The sequence below is a fragment of the Primulina huaijiensis genome, unplaced genomic scaffold (assembly GCF_012295235.1).
Source record: "Primulina huaijiensis isolate GDHJ02 unplaced genomic scaffold, ASM1229523v2 scaffold25443, whole genome shotgun sequence".
NCBI lineage: Eukaryota > Viridiplantae > Streptophyta > Magnoliopsida > Lamiales > Gesneriaceae > Primulina > Primulina huaijiensis.
In genome coordinates, this window is record NW_027356198.1 from 410456 (window position 1) to 431103 (window position 20648).

General features: G+C 33.0%; 3 protein-coding genes across 8 annotated transcripts in view; 2 read left to right on the forward strand and 1 right to left on the reverse strand.

The window, feature by feature from the left end:
* The window catches only part of LOC140967554 (uncharacterized), a 60759-nt gene extending 51603 nt beyond the window's left edge, over positions 1-9156 (forward strand). The window contains exons 1-8 of one of the 5 annotated variants that reach the window (XM_073428155.1): positions 3317-3793; positions 3876-4064; positions 5202-5301; positions 5851-5913; positions 6587-6698; positions 8038-8120; positions 8310-8371; positions 8732-9156. In XM_073428155.1, the coding sequence (XP_073284256.1) occupies positions 3886-4064; positions 5202-5301; positions 5851-5913; positions 6587-6698; positions 8038-8120; positions 8310-8371; positions 8732-8828 (696 nt within the window). In that variant the 5' untranslated portion in view covers positions 3317-3793; positions 3876-3885 and the 3' untranslated portion in view covers positions 8829-9156. The other 4 variants (XM_073428150.1, XM_073428153.1, XM_073428154.1 and 1 more) reach the window with 4 other exon arrangements.
* Positions 9157-10062: 906 nt separating this feature from the next.
* Positions 10063-12056, reverse strand: LOC140967569 (uncharacterized). The gene is made up of 3 exons (XM_073428174.1): positions 11853-12056; positions 11664-11744; positions 10063-10304 (listed from the first exon to the last, which is right to left on the reverse strand). The coding sequence occupies exons 1-3, from the start codon at positions 11964-11966 to the stop codon at positions 10284-10286; spliced, it is 216 nt and encodes a 71-aa protein (XP_073284275.1). The 5' UTR covers positions 11967-12056; the 3' UTR covers positions 10063-10283.
* Positions 12057-13001: 945 nt separating this feature from the next.
* On the forward strand, positions 13002-19157 carry LOC140967467 (uncharacterized). Of its 2 annotated transcripts, XM_073428000.1 has the most exons (9): positions 13002-14133; positions 14246-14436; positions 14545-14619; positions 14700-14787; positions 15591-15709; positions 16912-17088; positions 17278-17344; positions 18563-18717; positions 18891-19157. In XM_073428000.1, exons 2-6 carry the CDS (start codon positions 14431-14433, stop codon positions 16924-16926), a joined length of 303 nt encoding a protein of 100 aa, XP_073284101.1. In that variant the 5' UTR covers positions 13002-14133; positions 14246-14430; the 3' UTR covers positions 16927-17088; positions 17278-17344; positions 18563-18717; positions 18891-19157. The 2 variants fall into 2 exon arrangements, 1 of the variants encoding a protein (XP_073284101.1); XR_012173584.1 differs by lacking the exons at positions 14246-14436; positions 14545-14619; positions 14700-14787 and having other exon boundaries at positions 13002-13151; positions 15591-16406; positions 16963-17088.
* The last annotated feature ends 1491 nt before the right edge of the window (positions 19158-20648 follow it).

Sequence of the window (20648 nt, forward strand, 5' to 3'; positions counted from 1 at the left end):
AAATTCAAAAAAATAAAAAATAATAATAATATTTTAATTTAAACACATAATAACAAAATTTCCGATTTAAATTTGAAAGTTTAATCGTAGAAAATTAAAAGTATATTTACTAAATCAAATAAAAAATTGTTAAAAAAATAAAAATATGCAAAATAAATATTAAATGATGAAAATTTATCATATAAATATACAATCAATTTTGTTCAAACATACAATATATAAAAATATAGGTAATATTTTCAAAAAAAAAGTTCGCGGTTGGCACTAACCCGAATCCACCCAACCCGAACCCGAAAAACTCCAACCCAAACCTGATTTTTTTCGTGTTGGGTCGTGTCGGGTTGATTGGTCGTGTCGCATTTTGACACCCCTAGAATCGTTTCACTCATTATTATCCGAATTACAATCCTAATAAGTGTAAATTATTATGTTTTATTCGAGAAATTGCTGAACTATTTCAAATGGAACACTAGAAGCGCTACTATGTTTGGTATCCTTTTTCTCTTGAAGTATAGAAGAAAAACGATGCCTATGCTTTCATATTTCAATTTAGAAAATATTATCTGACTTTTGGCCAATATGAATATCAATCCAAGTAAGGAAATTGGACTGACCAAGTTCCGATCGATGCTTGGTATTGATCTAATTGGGTACTATGAAAAGTTGATATGAGTTAACTTAAAGTATTTATATTCTAGACCATTTTTGTCTTAAAAAGTTCAATCTGGTAGACAAGTTACAACTTCCAAATAGAGGGAACTACTGAGTTTCCATGTGAAGCTGTATTAAGAAAGTTATCTCACATGGTCAGGTCATAAACTTTACAAGATAAGATTTCTCCACTTACAAAAAATTCGAAATCGCGAGTCAGCTTCGTTTGGTGGCCATTCTCATGATCTAGCGTAGGAGTGATAGTATGCAGAAAATCCATTGTTTTCACCTCGAAAGATCGTATATCGGAGAATAGCACAGTATGCAGAAAATCCATTATTTCTGATGCTGGATTTATCAAGGAAAATAGTTTACTACCTCCAATTTTTTGACAAGTTCCTTTGCATTAATTTTTTTTTTTTTTTAATTGTAGTAATAGGTTGTGGACTCGGAAGTAATAACAGACCTAGTCATCAGGCCCATCCGAACAATAAACGTATAATAAGTGGGCTTGGGTTTGTCCTCGTAAGATCCAAAAAGATAGTTAGAAAAAAAATTTTGATCAAATATTTTTTTAAAATTTTTTTTCTCATGGATATTTGAAAACACTCTAATTTATATTATCCACACTCCCGTTGATGTGTTATAAAATTTAATTTTAAAGTGAAATACAAATAACAACAGTAATAAAATATATTATATATCCAATCTTGTCTCCACTCTCGAATCTGGTATAACATGTCTTTTTATTTAAATCTAGCCCGCTCCAACTTTGTTGGTAGTAGAGGTGTGCAAAATTTCTGAATTCGGATTAGACCGAATTAATTAAATCTAGCCCGCTACAACTTTGCGGTCTAGACCGAATTAATTCAGAAATTTGATTCGATTTAAACAATCTGTTAATTCGGTTCGATTTAGGTATATATATATATACATGTACATTAAAAATACATTAGAAAGAAGCCCAACTTTTCATACATTAGAAGAAAATTCATTCATCCAATGATTTATCTTCAATTTTTCTATTTGTTATTGATATTTTTTGTTCAACATTACTTATTATTTATAAGCTCTCCATTGTTTTTTTTGTGTGTTAAAATTCGCATTTTATAAAAAAATATTAGGACCGAAATAACCGATTTGAAAATCGGTTCAGTTAATTCAATTTCTATGAATATTTTGATTGGTTCGTTTATTCGAAAATAAAATCAGTTATAAGTCTATTTTTTTCGGTCGATAACCGAATAGACAGTGACTAGTGGTGTATACATGCCCTTGGGCTGATAACTCAAAGATCCGTCCACGTGCATTTGGGATTTACAGTCCACATCATCTATATTGTGTGTGTATCTATGTATCAAAGGATATCACATATTTCTATTTGTGACGTGAGTCAATCTGATTCATGTTTATAATGATATTATAAAATATACTTTTGAGAGAGAAAAATGATTTTAACTCAAATCGTCATATGTTACACAATATTTATTTAAAACATTCAGACATAAAAAATAAATTTTTCATGAGTCGAATTGGAGATTCGTATCACAAAATTAAACCATGACACGGTAAAGTTTTTGTGATATATCTATACATATAAATTAATTATAAATTTTGAACCAAGTAAATCAATCATGAATTTAGGTTATAACAACCTAAGAGGAAACCTAGTAATTCATATTTTTGAAAGACTAAAACAAACTGAAAGCATTTCAAACTCACGTTCAAGCACAAAATATTGGTAACATTAATATTTATATATTATTTATATTATATTATTAAAGTTGAGCATCTCATATTAAATAACTTTGGTATACAAAATTTTATTTTTACAATTTTTTCATTCTTAATATTTGTCAGCTAACTTCGTTGGCATAAGTTTATTATTATTTTTTGTACATTTTTATACGATTTTTTTAAAATTTTTCTAAAAGTTTAAACTATCTCAGTAAATTTTATCTAATTACTAGTCTATAAATATCAATCAAATCCTAATAAAAATATAAAAAAATTAATATGTGTGCCATAAAACAGTAATTATTATTATTATTTCCTCAAATTTATTTTTTATAACGTGATAAATCATAAAAATGATCATTGCATTGAAAAGGAGAACGCACTTGTAGCTACGCAGTATCAGCTATTTTACATTTATTTTATTTTAAAAATAAATAAGTATATACAATCATAGTCGCATGATGTCCACATCAGTAGTGGTACTGTAAATTTAAATTTTTCCACTCACATATGTAATATACATTTCTCTTTTCTTAAAAGAAAATAACATTGACAAGAAATATGGATGACAATGGGAAGGACGTAGACGGATTTGTCATCCCTAAATGGAAGTTCAGAGCAGAAATCTTTACCCCAGCCAATAACACTGCTCATAATTTACCATATGGCATATTTTTATTTCTTTAACACATCCAACTATTATTATTTTTCTAAAACATATTTATATAAAATTCTTTCAATTTCTATAAAATATTAGCTAAAAATTCCAAGTACACAACAAATGTCACACAAAACCAACAATGCCAAAAGCAAAAAGAACAAAACTTTCTTTTCCAAAGTAAAAAATAAGGAAGATGCTGTCAATGTGTCAGAGCCCACTCCCGCACACACACATATCCAGCACAATCTAAAGATATTCATTTTTTATTATCAGTTTTACATGTAATTTTGTCCTAAAAGGACATAAATTTGTATAAAAAAGTACATATTTTGCAAGCATATAATATTTTTTTATGTTAAATAGATTTGTGGATGGATAAGCAGCTAAAATGAGCACAATCTTCCCCAAAAATCCCAGACCCAGATACGAACGGTTTCTACAGTGTCGAATCGGTTTTGGAAAATAACAAAATCTCAGGTCCCATTTTCACACACGCATGCAACCAAAATATATAAATAGCCATACCAAAAAAAATTGCTTCAGTTCGCATACTACACCCTTGCTAAGCGCACTTCAAGATTCCTTCTTGCTTTTTTTGGCCCTTCACACTCTTAAAGTCCTTCAATTCAGTAGCTTAGAGCCCTCCTCAAACTGAAAAGAATAATCTTTTTGCTCAACTATTATTCCAATCCAGGCGATCCTCAATTCTTGTTTTCTTGGTGAAAAGATTCTTCATTTTTTTCGGTATGCCTTGAGATTTCCTCTTTTGTTGGGATTTTCAATCTTGGTTCTTGAGATTTTCTGTTTTTTTTGTTCATATGTGTAGTTAGTTTTTGATGGCTAGCTCGAGTGGGGCATATAAAGAAGGGACACAACAAGGGCATAGCTCCGTGTCTCCATACAATGGAAGCCCGGTTAGTGGGGAGTGGGGCGTGCCAACTTTTCAGCATCAGCAGACAATTTCTATGGAGTGGACTCCTGAGGAACAAACTATGTTGGAGGAAGGTTTGGCCAAGTGAGATGATTTGGATCTTTATTCCTTGATTTTTCTTTGGAAGTTTACTATTCGATTAAAGAGTTTTTCTGTTGGATTTCTTAAATTCTTGATGCTGCTGCTGTTTGTCGAGATTTGGAAATTGTTTGATTCTATTTGTTAGGATTTTCTTGTTTTTATTGGAATAAGTAATGGGATTTGTGTGATAGATTTTAGATCATTTATTGAGAGGGATTTCGAATATGGACTTATGGTAGATATTTTTTATATTTTAATTTCTTTGGTTTTTTTGATGTGTTTGTTTCTTAGTTGCTAAGTTCCCTGTACTTTCTTTTCGTCTGCTTTTCATGTCAACAAAATCTGACTGGATAATCATTAAACGGCCTTTCTCATCACCAACCACATCAACTGTAGTTATTAGTCGCGTCTTGGAAATTTTTTTTTTATAAATTCTTTTACTGATTTAGATCTATTATTAATGCAGATAAAGTTTCTTTTCTTTTGCTTTCATAGTAGTTCAGCATTCGGAGTGAGAAGGGGAGGGGATTAGAGTGAGAGTAGGACAATTTCATTCAAATTTAGATGTATGAATATGCAGAAATGAACTATTAACGCAGTGTAGTTTGGGGCTGGACTTCTTGTGCTTAAGAATTTGGTATTCTTGGTTACTAGTGAAATGGAAATTATTGATGGGGTTTTCAAGAGTTCATACAACACAAACATTCACCCAACATGGTATTCTTTATTTTGTTAACTAGGAGAAAAATATTCAGCGATATGAAGTATTATGTGTGAAATAGACTGACTGTTAACAAAAGTATCAAAGTCAGGTAATGGAATGACAGTTTGAATGTTATATATCCAAGACATGTGCCAGGGATATTAGAAAATTGTTCAAAGATGTCCATTTGATTGCTTGAAACAGCATATCGAATTCGAGTTTACATCTAAAATAACTGTAGATGAAAAGCAATGTTTTAGGTTTTAAATGCTTTTGCCGCTAATCTTTAATATTTGTTGTTTTTGTCTCTCTATCAAGCCTTCAGACTATCTGAGTCTTGGTAAAGAGAAATAACTTCTCATGAGAATTATTTTGATACACTTGCCCAAAGGCAATTATTTTGCTTATTTTTCCGTGTTACAACAAACACATTGCAGATACGCCTCTGAGTCAAACATTATCCGCTATGCGAAGATCGCTCAGCAGCTAAAAAACAAGACAGTTCGCGATGTGGCATTGCGCTGCAGATGGATGACGGTTAATTTTTATTCATCATCTTATTAATTTTAGACCTAGATTTATTTGAGATCAACTGCGGTTGTGCTCTCTATTGCTAAACATGAGCGTAGAGTGCATTACTATGCCATTCAATAGCCAATTTATGCTCAAGTTTTGAAAATAGGGGATATGGGATCCTCACCCTTGTCATTTGTGGGATTTCACCCCATTGACTGACAAGATTCATATCGAACTGTTATTTTTTTATATCTTTTTTCCTATAATTTCTTGAAATTTTTTGAGTTTCTTTTGTTTGATGGGTGAAATAGTAATTTAGCTTTGTGTGGTTTAAGTTCTAGGAATGTTTGGATAGTTGTGTCTTTTCTGTGTTTGTTGTTACGATTCGTTGGAACTTGGAAGAGATTGAGAAGAAGTTCATGAGCATGTAATGTATCAATCAAGAATTCCGCACTCCTGAGATGATGTGCACTTGACGATTTAAGTTGGTTTTACAAATTTATTAATAGATTAACACAAATTTGGCATTTCATTTTGTACTTATCTTGAGTGATCTATTCATGCCTGCAGAAGAAAGAAATCACCAAGAGAAGGAAAGATGATTTCAATGTAAGGAAAAGCAAAGAAAGAAAGGTTTGTGCTTTTTCTTTAGTTCGTTATTGAATTTAATATGTTACTCTAGACAGTCATTGGATGTATATTTGTTACAGGTTACTAGAGAAATAGCTCATGCTCTCAGCGTGCCATTAGAAATTCAATGAAAAAATTAAGATGTTAATGGTTAATGTTTAAGCCTACTATTTCCATCTCAAATTTCCCCTCTAGACAATGCGTCGATAAAATTTGTGTTTCCTTCATGTGATACGAATAAATATTCACTTTCTACTCGCACAGAGGTATTATTACCTGTAGGTTCGATCTGTAACACCCCATTCTTACAGTTTACATTTAGGAACTCGTCATTTTTTAACCGTGGATACATGGTGACGTAGGACCTTCATTTGGAGAAAATTGAGCATTCACAAACTTTTCTTACAGTATTCGTGGGTGTTTTGGTCATCATTTCTTCATTAATTTGTACTGTCCTTGATATTTGAGGATATAGTAAATCCATATGATATGTACAAAAATTTGCCTTAAGTTATGAGTAATTGCAATCACCAATTAAGATGAGGCTAATCTTACAATCGTTAATTTTTTTCCCCTATTTAGTCTTTTAACAACCCTTGTTTTTGTCATTGTGGACTCTTCATTGATTCTTACTAGACTTCAGAAGCTCAAGGGAACTGTTACATTATTTTCTCAGGAAAAGGTAGTTGATTCTTCACCAAAGCCTTCTCGTTTCGCCATCCAGTCGGGTTTTTCTCATGCTTCAGGATTGGCTTCTGATGGCTATGATGATGGCATATCATACAATGGTAGGAACATTTTTTTATTAGAACATCGTGGTTGTTAGAAGTTAATAAATCATAAGATGTGCCATATCAGGTAGTCGCAACTTGCAAGGACTATGCACAATAGACATATTTTGTGTCTTTGTCAGGATCTCTCTTTTCCTGCAGCATTTTAGATGCTTTTGCTACTATTATGACTTAAGAAAGAATTTTTCAGATGAAATAGCCACAAATTTAGGGAACTAAAATTTTTTGCACTTGTGTTTTGGAAAAAAGAATGAAAGCTTGGTGTAGTTTTTACATACACCAAATGTTTGTAGCACGGATATTCAAGAAGTTTAAACTTTTTAAACTTGATGGGTCTTGCTGATCAATGTTGAAAAGTAATGCAATATTGAAAATTAATTGCGAAGACCAAATGGGATTTGAGATGAGACTGGATCAGTTGATATGGAAAAGAGTTTTAGGGAATGGGCTTAATGATCCTTAACTGATGCTCTACAATTATCTTTTAAAATTTTATCCAACAAGCTAAAAAACGTATCATATGTTGAATGACTGGGAGAATATGTACTTGTATTCTATTTCCAATGTTTAGTAGCGGTTATTCTAATTAGTTAACATGGTAGTGGTTAATGATGATATGGTTTGGAGTAGATGTGAAATCGATATTTATGTGCATAAAAAGTGAAGTTTTGTATTATCAAAGTTCTGAAAGCTTCGTTTAAAAAAAAAGTCTGAAAGCTTAAAAAACATGCCATGCTTATTGGAAAAGAAAAACGTTAAGTCAATTTCGAAAGATCATGGACGCCAAATAGTAGCAAGCAGAATCGCTCAGAATATGTTGAATTCGAACATAAGTTTATTTGTACTAATTCGGATTTATGAAACATGGTAGTCCAGATGAGAGCTATATATCGAGATCCAAGAGGGTGCCTAGAGACCCTAGCTAAGAGACGACTATTCTTTCATTGAAAAATACAGAATACTAAATGTTGCATCTCTAGTATTATGTAACAATTGAATCAAGATTCTAACGAGTTATGCATGTGTTGTTGAAGGCGCGGCTATGATGCTACTGAGTACTGATTGATAATGGCTTTTAGATTGAGCAAAACAGAACTTCTTTAACACCGCATAGTCATATTTTCTAATATTATGTAGAAACCATTCTTCTTCGAGGTTAGAGAAGAGATTTAATGCTAGTGTCAAGACTGATGCTGCAGCACTCTTTTCTTTTAAAAGCACAAGAAAACTTGCTACTTGAAACATTAAACTTATATATTAGAAGATCGATATTGAACTTATTGTTACATTGAAATTAACCTCTCAGCTTCTTTAGACATTGATGATTTATATGCAGATGTCACTGGTGTCACTCGACGGCTTATTGAGCAAAATTCTTGGGCCTTTAAACAGATATCTTCGAATCTTGCTTCTCATCAGGTGCATAACATTTTGCAAAAATAGTTGAGAAAATTTTTACCCACCGATGTGCATTTTACAGGGCAATCATTCATGATATTTTTCTTCGTGTATGTTGTATTTCCAACATAACACAGATATAATTATTACAAGTTGAAATGGTGATTTTTTTGCGAGAAAAAGTTGAATGCAATTTCTCTCATTTTTCAGATAGACGAAAACATCGGACTTCTGAATCAAGCTCGAGAGAACATTTACAAAATATTGAACAAGTACGCAATTAGTTGATTCCTTGTGCTGTATTCTTGTTTTGTTTACCAATGTGCTATGATTTTCAGTAACCAAAGAGTTATCTTGAAGATGTTGCCTAAGATTGAAATTCAATGTTTAATCAAGTTAGGAGCCTAAGAATCCCATCTAACGAGTGTTAAAAGATCGACTTTAGACCCTTTTGCTGTGTTTTGGATCAACTTTCACATTCAACGAGTTTCTTGAGTGTTATAAGCCTTAAAATCATCTCTTTATCCGTAGTTTTAGATTTAATTTCTCTTTTTATTTTGCTGTCTTGATAGCTATTTATTCCTTCATGTTGGTTAATAATATATCATCTGAAATGTCCACAGCTTGAACGGCATGGGCCAGACAATGAAGAAGATGCCTCCCCTCCCTAAAGTGAATGAAGACTTAGCCAGTACCATTCTTCCACCCTCGACTTTCCCCATTCATTGATCTAGGGGCCGTTGGAACCGGCCTGGGATAATAGTTAAAAACAGAGTTATTGGACAGGAGTTCATCTGTTTCAGCAAAGGTAAAAGGCTCTACATGTCGTTACTTTGAACCTCGTCCTTGTAACATGTTTGTCCATTGTGGGGGGTAATATTTTATACATTTTGTGCTTCTAGTAGTTAAGATAAGATGTAGTTACTCTAGATTAGTGTAATAAGGTACCAAGGTTGTTTGAATTGTAACAATAAATCCAGGCAGGCATTCCTCACATTGAAATCAATCCACCATTGGTATGAAGTTCCCATGAATATATATAGTGCTCTTTTTGACTTGTCAAATGGCCAAACTTTGTGTATGAAATGTCATTGAAGCTAGTCGTAAGACACATTTTCGGCATGATAGCAATCGTGTAATGGCCAAACCATGTTCGAATTTTTTCGATAATATTTTATATTTCAAAGAAAGTCATTCTCATTTTTATAATAACTTATCTTTCTTTATTACTAACTGTGATAAATTCTATTAAATAAATGTGACATTTTTACTAAACTTATTCTTATATCAATGGTTGCAAATATATATATGATTAATTTTGTTTTGTTTCCATTATGTATTCTATCAGTTACTTAAAAAATACATCGTTAAACTCCTTGCAATTTTGTCTATCAATTACTAAACTCATTTAAAACAACATATTTTGTGTCTTTGTCGTGATCTCTCTTTTCCAGCAGCGTTTTAGATCGTGACAAAGGCACAAAATAAAGGATTGTAGAAGAATGGAAACTTAGGTATAGTTTTTACATACACAAAGCGTTTGTAGTCCAGATATTTAAGAAGGAGAAGAGATTGTGTGAGTTGTAAAGGATTGCAGAAGATTCATTTTGTATCATTAACTGTTACAAGAACAAATAAAAGGTTAATGGCCGAGTAATCCAACTTATTTCAGTCTGACTGAAGCAAAGAATGGATATGAAACTGAAGAAAAAATGCGTACGATCCGATCCATCTTCCTTATGTTCCACATTTCATGTTAGATGTGATTCATTTAATTTGTTTACTAATAATTGTGATAAAACACTGCCATGACTTGTATTAAGAATATTTTATTAAGAAAAAATAGTTCTAGTATAATGTAGTAGAACCAAATACATATATAGTTTTTGGTGGATAGACGTGCAAGATTAGAATGGAAGTTGAAACAAAACCATAAAAAAACTAAAAACTTTTGAGAGAGGGATAATTTAGGTTGTGGACCTCGTCAATAGCACACTTTTTTGTTTTTCTTTTCAACAAATCGATCGCAAATGTTGATGATGAATCAATCTGCTACAAAATCACGAGCTTGATAAGAAGAAACTTTAATAAAGGGTCGGTGGTAGTCACAGGGAAATTACAGCTTAGGTTCGATTATGCATTAGTTGCCAAGAGTGTATACATCAACTGCAAAAGTTCGAAGCTTCATCCAACAGTTTCTTCAACCTGCAAGATGCAAGACACATTAAAAGACCCCACGAGCTACACATGAAGAGTATGAAATCAGTCATTACAAGATAATAATCACTCTATGTGATTGTGTTTACTAAAATTCATGTTAAAACATGCAAATAAAAAAACCTACAATCACACAAATGATCGCATATCGTCACATTATTTGACTCCTCAACATCATCGCTTTCCCTGTCTGTACAAAGGCCACAGGGTCCATATTGGAATAAATGTGACCAACATATGATGAAATGTTGGCACAAGCACATGCTAAGTGAATAGAGGGGATGAAAAGACGACTGATCTAGATTTCTCAATGCTTGACACGATTTCCACAACTTAATCGAACCAATCTAATTTCTAGATGGTAAGAATGAGAGTCATACATGATTGGAAGAACATTTATAAGTGTATCTAATTCAGTCTGGTTAATATTTTAGGCAGGGTTGGTTTTTTGTGTAGTTTGCTCATATAACTACAACATTTGCTAGAAACATTATGCAGATAGAAAAGGCGGCTATATTTATTTAAATTGACGGACAATTCATAACCCCATCTACTCCAATACTGAAATATTCTTCAACAGATTAAATTGTTTCATGGTGTGAAAAGTTTATTTAATATTTGCAACTTATCGGCTATGATAATCATGATGCTGGGCATATGCAGAGATAATTGCACCTTTTTGATGATGATGCCTGCGAGGAGTTCCCTGACCCAACTCCCGAACATGGGATAAAGTGGCTTGTTGGTAGGATAAAACACAATCAGGTTCTTGAAGATTGGGGCTTTAGAAGAAGCTTCAAGCAATAGAAGTGAGAGAAGAAGCAATAATTTCAGGCTAAGTTCTGGTTTCAAATGGTTATTGATTTTTTTTTTAAAAAAAAAGGAAGTTTCACGGGTGTGAAGTTCTTGGTGTGAGAGCGGACAGAGATTTAATATCACAGTTGTAATTTCGTAACTGTGCATCAAAACTCACAAAATATTTGCATTTTCCAATAGCAAATGGAGTCTTCCCAACTCCATCCACACACTAGTCACTTGCATAGGTGTGCCTCAACAACTCTTTTTATTTGGAAGATGACCGAACACTGAGATATCTGTTTTCATAGATTCTTATGTAAAGAATGGGATTCCACTTATTTCGAATCAGGATATATGATATCTTATTAGATTTTAACAAACATATACATAGATTGCCTAAAGAATGAAACGTATCATCTTTCATTTCCAACATGGACTATATAATAAAGCCAAGTTCCAACTCACACAGTCTGACTCTAGTATATCCGAATTCTAACACAGGAAAAAAGGTAAAAAATTGAAAAATTGCTAAAGAATGAAAAATCGTACCCGAGGTGCATCGGTTTTGCTGGAAAAGGCTGATTCAAGATTGGAAACCCTGCTGTCCAACGATTTAAACCTCTCCTTCATCTGCGCTCACAAAAAGGCACAAAAAAGATACAAATTAGACCAAATCCAGCTCCATAAATTCAGTATTAAATATGCAAACAATTTGGGGGTTGTAAATTAGAATCCTACTTGTGAGGCGATAGAATTGCGATTGAACGAGAGATCTTTGTACACAAAATGACCAATAGTCGCCGACGCAGAAGCGAAGCCAAAACTGAACCATAACATCCTCGTCCGAATCATTTTCTGTCGATTTTTTTTTATCAAAATTGGGAGTGATTTCTGTGATATATTGAGGAACACAACTGTTTCAGTGAATTAATCAATTTTTTCATGAAATTTTGTGAAAATCCAAATTATTTTAATTAAATAAATACAAAAAATAAATAAATTTACCAATAACAAATTAATTTTATTTTAATTTTGTTGTACTACTTATGATAAGGGGCCGGGATTTAATTGTTCGAGGTCCCTGGTTTTAATTGTTCAAGGGGCTTTAACCTTTTTAAAAAAAATTAATTAATGGGCCGGCCTTAAATTTTCAAGGGTCCTGAATCAGGACCCTGTCCCTGCTTTTAATTATTAAATGGTCTGAGATCTGAAAAACCAGCCCCAAATTTTAAACATGGGCCGTGGATTCAAACCAGGGCCCCGCTTCTAAATCTTTAAGGGGCCAAAATTCAGGACAGCGGCCAATAGTTTATTTTAAATTTCTTATTTATTTTATGTTTTTATTTATTATTTTTTCTTTGTTTGATAAAAAAACCGAATAATTTGAAAATGTGAATTTCTAAACTAGTTATTTTGGCAATAGTTTCTAATTATAAGTTGATTATTATTATTATTATTATTAGTGCCCCGTTGCCTTATTTTTTTATAATTTGACAGAATAAGTTCGATACTCGTAACATTAATCAATTTAATGTTCATATATTTTATATATTATAATATAATGGATCATGATATAGGCAATTTAGCATCATATATAGAAAAATTATAGAATGAATTAGTTTTTTTAATTTTAAAATGAAAGTTATTAATTTTTAAATTGATTGAAATGCTAATAGAGAAAATTAAAAAATTGTGGTATATATAGTTGGATGTAAGATTATAAACAAATCGGGCAAGTTTGAGATTTTTTCAGACTTGAAAAATATATTATTCGTATTCGAATTTATCGAATTCAAGCCGAAGTCAAACAAACAATTTTCGATTTTTTTTCGAGCCAAATTCGAACATAAATTATATTTTTCGAGTCTTTTAAACATTTATTTACTCCCGGGGTGCAACTGCAGGACTGCGTAGAAGAGCTGATGGAGTTCTCCCTGATTCCATCCACTCGAGGGAAAATCGACTGCGGGCTTTCAAATGCTTGCTGCGCCAACCTTCTCAGAGCTAACCCCTCCGATCCCCTGCCCACTAATGGAGGTAACTCCTCCCGATTCAGAAACGAATATATGTTATCGATTCATATACTAACGTGGTTTCATAACTGTTCTTTTTCTGCTAGATAGATGAACTGAGATAGGAGAGATGAACTATGATCTATGAGTTGGCTAGTAAAGTTGAAGGCCTCACTATCATCAATGTAAAAGTCTTGTTCTTGCTGTATGGGTCATTGAATTGAATCTTAATGAGCAACTTTTTTGATTTCATAATTTTGATGATAATGAAGCAGCACAATTTGTGATCTGCATTTAGTATCAGGCTCTTTCTGACTCAACCCCTTGTGTGCGTGTGTCATGCAATTTTGGGCTATATTAGCTTGTCTAAATTCACACACGCAAATGCCTTAAAGTGAACTAATAAAAAATCTGCTGTAGTAGTAGTTGCTTCAGAGGTGAAATTTGAATCAATACATGTTAGAGTAAATGAACTTTTGTATGATAAAATTATTAATATTATTGTTATATACCATTGTACATTTCATGCTTAGGAATGCTGGTTGGTTTCTACTTACGAATTTATGTTTCCAGTTATATGCTTATGTCATTATAAATTAATTTTGTTTTTCATAGAGAAGAATGATATTTGTTGAAATTTTTGTTTTCCAGTTTCCTTTTCTCCTGAATCCTCTGGTTTCAAATTGTTTTCTTTTCTTTATTTCGTATTCCATTTTATTCATTTTCTATGGAAAATAATCCTTTTCGTTGGCATTTCGTTGGCTGCATACAAAAGAATCCATTATAAGAAAGTGGAAAGAAGTCAAGAAGATAATAAGATTGGAATTTGTAACAAAAAAAAGTCTCATCATATGGATGTCATAACGAATGAAAATAAGATTAGAATTATAAAAACTGGTTCATAATATGCTTTTCACAAAGAAGTTATATACCAAAATGTATCTTTTCAGAAAAAATCTCTGATGTTTATCTCCATGGATGCGTATCTATCAAGTCCAGTGACTTAGGTATCGTAAAAACTCGATAATCGTTAATAACTTAATCTTCTGTCCATGATCATTCGTCTTAGGTCATCTGTTGAATATATTTTGAGCAAGACTCTGTTACCAAATTTTCCAGAGCATTTTAAAGGAATTCCATCGTACCCTTTATCTAAGCATGTGGCCCGGTCTCTTTATCAGTCCATATATTCTGGATCCTCTTGTGTGTCAAATGAAGAACTCACACCCGTGCAAGATGTGTTGTCCTTCAAGAGGAAACAAGACTGATGGAATGAGCTGATTGTGGAAGAGAGTGCTGCTCTAATGAAAGTAAGACCTATAATGCTATTTGGGAATCATTCTTATTTAAATTAGAATACACAGCTTCTCAATTTCACATGGTATTCTTTAACTAATTATTAGGCAACATGATGACAGGGAGCTTTTTTGTGTGCTACAATCAAGCCTGGCAATCTAATTCTTCTCGATGAATGTGTGATGCTTCAAGTTCAGGTGTTAGTGTTTTCCTTGCAGTTCTTTTTGTCTTCGCCCAGTTTGTAACTTTGTATCATGCTAAGTTGTGAGGCTATCAGGATGTCCACCAATATGCTTTATTTCATTATATGTTGGAAGCAGAGGGTCTTGAAAAAGTTCTTCCAGGAGTAGAAAATATTAAAGAAGGTAGTATTGCTTTGGATTCTTTGATACTGATAGTGTGCTTGATTCCTTGATACTGTAAAACAAGTTTCACCTCTGTACTTGTGAGGTTGTTATTGGTGCCATAAGGTATAAGATTCGTAAATATTGAAGTATCAAAAAATAGGGGAAACTGTTTACATACTTGGTGTGGCATTACACATGTAGTATATTTTTGCTTTCTTGTCCATGTGCTTACAGCACATATACCATTTTTTAAATAATGTGTTTACGCATCTAATCCTGATATTTCATCTCTTGTCAACATCTTCGCTTTTCAGCGACGACTTGTAAACTATGAAGCTTTTCGGCCACTGCTATTTATTACTGTTCACGACCTTAAAGCACTCCCAAGAATTCACTCAAATTTTACACTAAAGTTCATTTCAACTTTATCCCTCAATTTAATTTTGAATCTTACCTCATCTCGCATTTGATCATTTCCAGTCATTTGTGAATAGGTGAATCCCATTTTAATCTTTGCAATTTCAATTCCATCTCGCATGATGTATGAACAAATGATCTGCGTAACTTGGAAACTGAGAAAAAATGATTTCTGACAAATATTAAGGTAGCTGTTTTCAGATATTACTTGGGGAACAATCTGCTCCTGCTTTCTCCATGGTGGGTGATTGTTAGGACTATTCCAATAAGAACTTTATATGGATCAGTAGCCTTGTCAAAAGTTATTTCCAAGCTAAACTATCAAGAACTGCAGAATTGAGGAAAAAAGATGCCATAACTAAAATAAGTCTTTCCGGAATTATGTATTTACCAAATTTTTTCAGGTGTGCGAATCTATAGAGCCTTTTACTCTGAAGAGAAGGAAAGTTTGAACGGTGTCCTTGCTATATGTGTCAAGAAACCAACTTTCCAGCCATACCAAATTGTGACATCTGTTATTCAAGTGAGTGTCCTCAGAGGCCCGCAATATCCTTATTTGGGTGCTTTCAAATGGATTTGACCTTGGAAAAATTTTATTTTGTGACCTTGGTCTAAGATCAAATTTGTGAATTGCTCTGCATTAGCTGCTGTACAATAGCTGTTTTATTTGTATTCAAAGAGGGTGGACCAGTTCTTTCAAATTTTCTTTGTCTAGAACAAGTTACTAGCAAATATAATCCATTTTGTGTTTGAAATATGTCATCTTATTTTTTTGCGAAGATAAGAGGCATGATGTGTTGGACTCTAATTGATGCAGAGGTGTATCCAGATAATAACACTCACAGATATGGTTTATAACAGGTTGTTCTTTTTCATGTTCTTTTATTATGATTAATTTTTGAAAATTATGATTAATTTTTGAAAAAATGTATTTTAACAAGCTGACTGTTAACATGATTTAAAACATTATATCATTAGGATAAGAGCGTCTTTAGACTTAAGTGTTCTAGCATCTTCAATCTTTTTGTTTCAATAATGTCTGGAAGTATGCTTCCTTGTTATGTTTTGGACTCTTTTGAATGAATGTCCCATTCAATTTTATGCATTCTTTTCCGGTCATTTCATGTTTGTGATGGTCCAGAGGCATGGGAATACGCATGGCATGCAGTTTCAAAATCTGTGTTTCATCTACATATGAAGCATGCGTTTGCGTTTTTTGGGTAACCACCTTTGCTTTCTGTCGCGTTCCCGTGTAACGGGTCTCTTGCTAGAGGAAGCCGTGGAATCCAGATTCCACTTTGGTTTATTAGACTTTCTTCCTTGCCGACCAATTGTATGAATAATGGTGATGCTCGATAGAGAGAACCTCGCGATTCTCTCGGAACACTTTTTTTTTTTTTTTGTAAATTTCGTTGATCCTTTTATTCAACGCAGGATGAACATAAATACAAAAGAGCCCTAGCTCACCATATCCTAAAGATGATAACCATCTACCACATCCTAAGGATGAAAAGATAACAAACCCGATCCTATATACCAAATCCTATCAAAATTGAAAGTAAACAGATAAGAAAAAGAATCCTAATCCCTGGACTTAAATCGGCCGTGCGTGTGCCTCTTGTAAACTAGAACCTTCGGACTCCCTTGCTGGGCCTGGCCCGCTGTGGTGGTCGAGACACTTTCCTTAACTGTTTACATGCTTATGCCTTTTGATATCAAACTCAGAATTTTTGTCAATAAACAAAAGGTAGTTTGTATGTAAATTTACTCTTACAGGGACTGAGCTATGAAGGAATTCAAAGACTATTGGGCTTTGTTCATACTGTCGGGACAGTTCCTGAACTACTTCCTCCCCCACCATCAACTCTGCTCTCCACCTTTTTGGAACCACATAATCCACATGTAGGATGATGCCTCTATATGATTTGCAAATACATTTTACTATTCATGGAATAGTGTCTTCTATCTTGTCTCACTCTGCTTCAAGATAGGATTTTACTTGTGCATGTAGATGTTAAATGATGCATTAGTTCGTCTCTATTTATGTATCCATATTTTATTTGCTTGAGGTAAAAAGTTCGACCTTGACAGCTGGTGCCAGGGCCCTAGCATGCCAATAGAAGCAGCAAAGGATACTGGGGTGCCTTACGTGGAAATGGTCGGTTCAATTTGATTCTTCTTCTTCATAATTGAACCTTGTTAGCATATGAGCTCAAGATTATTTACTTTCTCCTGACTGATCAACAACTATCAACTAAAGTGTCATCTTATCTGTTCTAGAAATTTTCACGAAGCTAGCTTTAACTGAGTTTGAGGTTCTGTTTTTTGTACTTCACAAGGTGAGATTAGAAGTTGAAATTAGTTGTGACTGATTTGATGATGGGAAAATTTTCAAACTTGAGCACAGTGGTCTTTATTCAATTTAAAACTTGATCTTGAGTCGAGTTCATGAATAAATTTTATTTTTCTGCTTCCCTAAAATATTTTTCAATATTGAAAAACTTTATTGATTGTTCCCACTTTGTGCTTTTTATTTTCACCTTTTTCAGATAGGTCATAATTCTTGATGTGAATTGACAAATGGATTTTTAACATGTTTTCTTCTCTCTCATAACCTTAGTGGGTGGTTGTTGGTATTGTCACATCATAATTATATGTTGATTATATGAATGGTAAACAGTTTGATATTATGAGATCTTTTCAATCGAGAGTGTGGTTAGATGATTAGAAAAGTTATCCTCATTTTTTATATATCATGCAAAATATTGCATGCAATTACGAGTAAAAAAGTTTATTTTTTAATTTTGGCATTTCTTATTATAGTGACAATAAAATAATTATTTAATATTTAGTAGCTTGCAAGCTGTTTCATGAGCTTATGAATAGTGATACTCAAGACGGTTTGCTGGGCTGATGATCTAACTTGACTCAACCTCGTTTTTCTGAACTCTGTCGGTTGCAAGTTAAATTTTTATTACTATAATTGATCTGAAAATTAAAATATAATATGTCTAGTTTTGTTACAGATATTAAAAATTCTTCCATTTCCAGAAATTGGAAGGAAAAATGAATTCTTTGTAACTTATATGAAACAAGAGTAGTGGAAACTGGGTGATATCTTGCTCATATGTGTAATAGAGTAGCGAGTTAGGATAGTTATTGAGTTCAATCCAACTGGGATCCAACATTTAGTTAAGTTTTGGTGCTCAAGTTCTAATATGAATTACTGAGTTTACATCATTATTAACTTCAATGATCTGGATCTACAGGGGAGTATATCTGTCAACATGTGACTGATTCTAGAGAAGGTTGTCTGTATGAAAAAGTATGAATCTGACACTTGTTGGAGTTTACAAGGCTTTTAATTTTTATCCAGATTCTGAAAAAAATAGGCTCTCTCTGGATGTCATCAGTTGCTTATTAACTCGTTGTACCTGGCTGAACATTCATATTGTTCCACCTCACAGAATCGTGTTGGAGATCAGAATTGCCGAAGTTTATGGCGCACGGTGGTCTGAAGATGGGACTAAGGTATACAATGTTATGTGAAGTTCTTAACTGTGATCTTCTAATAGCTGTTGTAACAAAAGGAACTTTCACATTTTGGCTATACTTTTATGCACGGTAAAAGATTAGTTTGGACAATATAAAAGCATAGAAGAGATTTACATCTGAAGAAATCAAAGATGTATTTTGATTTGCAGTTCATGGGATTTCTCGAGCCATGTGTGGTGGATGGTTTCTTGAAGGGCTGGAAGCATGAGTTCACTTGTTTAGAATTTGTTAGTTAGTGATTGATGTATAAAACTGGAACTAGAGCTGGATCTATTTAAATTTGACTAAATTCATGAAATTCAAAATGCAGTATCAGATGTAATGAGTTATTTGTTCTACACTCTTATTTATTTCCCATAACATAAAATGTATAGGATCTGATGATGCTATCTTATACGTGATAAAGAATACCTTCACTGATGCTGGTTGGAGTGGTAAAATTACAACTTCAAATAATGCTGAATGGATAACATATACAATTTTAAAATTTATCCCTGGTGGAACTGAAATGAACACATTATTCTTGAGACGACGATCATTGCCATCTGAGGCAAGTTTCATTCACTTTGTGATGGTTGTTTCTATGATTATCTTTTTTCATATCTAACATTTTGATATTGTTGAAGATTCTGTGTGGTAAGTGAATTTTTTGTTTGAGTTTCTCCTTTCCAATGGTTGTCTCTGAGACTTGCTACTGAATATTCAGAGTGTGGCTAAGTGAAAATTAGTGACTCAACTTGTTCGGGTAGTATTTTTTTTCTGTACTTTATTTACTTGCATAAAATGCATGCAAAAGTGGAATGTGGAGTCATATTTTGGAACTCGAAGTCGGCACTGGCATGTTACGCTTTCTAATATAATATAATTAGGAAAAGTAGGCAGAACACTGTGACAGCTTTCTTTTTCAAAAGTTGCACTTATCCAGGGGGCCAACTTTATGCTTGTATCAGTAATAAACATGTCATGTGGTTATTTAGGTTAAGAAGTTTGATCTCTTTGTCACCACTATGTTGTTGAAAAGATGTGACGATCACAGTCTAGCCATAACGTCAACGAAGAAGCATCACTCTTTTGTGCCCGTTTCGCTTCTACCTAAAGGCTCTTATGGTTGTTTTAAGCGTGCTTTAGATACCTGGATTGTGAATTTGTAGTAAAATGCAGTGTGAAACTGATTTGCTTATATACAGGTATTTGTTTTTCGTTAATAATAATATGCAAGGTGCTGCTGGATTTTTCTCGTAAACCATAAAATGGCGTCTCTAGTTCTGGTGGTGATTGTAGAAAAGTATGTCGTTTTACATTTAAGCCCGCCTCATAAAAAAACAAGAAACTTGAAAATTTCTCGATTTATGCACAATAAGGTAGATAGATTTATTTCATGGAAACTCGATCGATTTATTTATTCATTATTCGAAGGTAATGAATAAAGAAAAAGGTGTGTACTTCAGTAGTTCTCACGATTATGCAAAAATCTTATATACCCCACTGTAATAATTTTTTTAGAAAAACGAACAAATAAACTTATGGTAAATTCTCAGTGTCTCGTGTATGTGTATATACATATGTATTATGTTGGCTGGCCTGCTTAACCTTTCGTTAAGTCTTAATTTAAAAATCAATGTATCTATATTAAAATACGACGTAAAGGGTTAAACAAGGAGACAATGTGCATTGCAAAAAGGGGCCCATATAGAAGGAATTGTCATTGTATATATTATTTTATGAAAGCAATTTGAGGAATTGAGTTCATAGACACTTCTCCAATGATTGGGAAGATAAAACAAAAATCTTTGTTCTTGTCCTCTTGTCTCATTTTTTAGTGCGGAATAAACTTCATTTGGTACCATTTGGTTTTGGTTTTATCCCCTCTAAAAATTACATGCAACCAAAAATAACATCTAACCGTA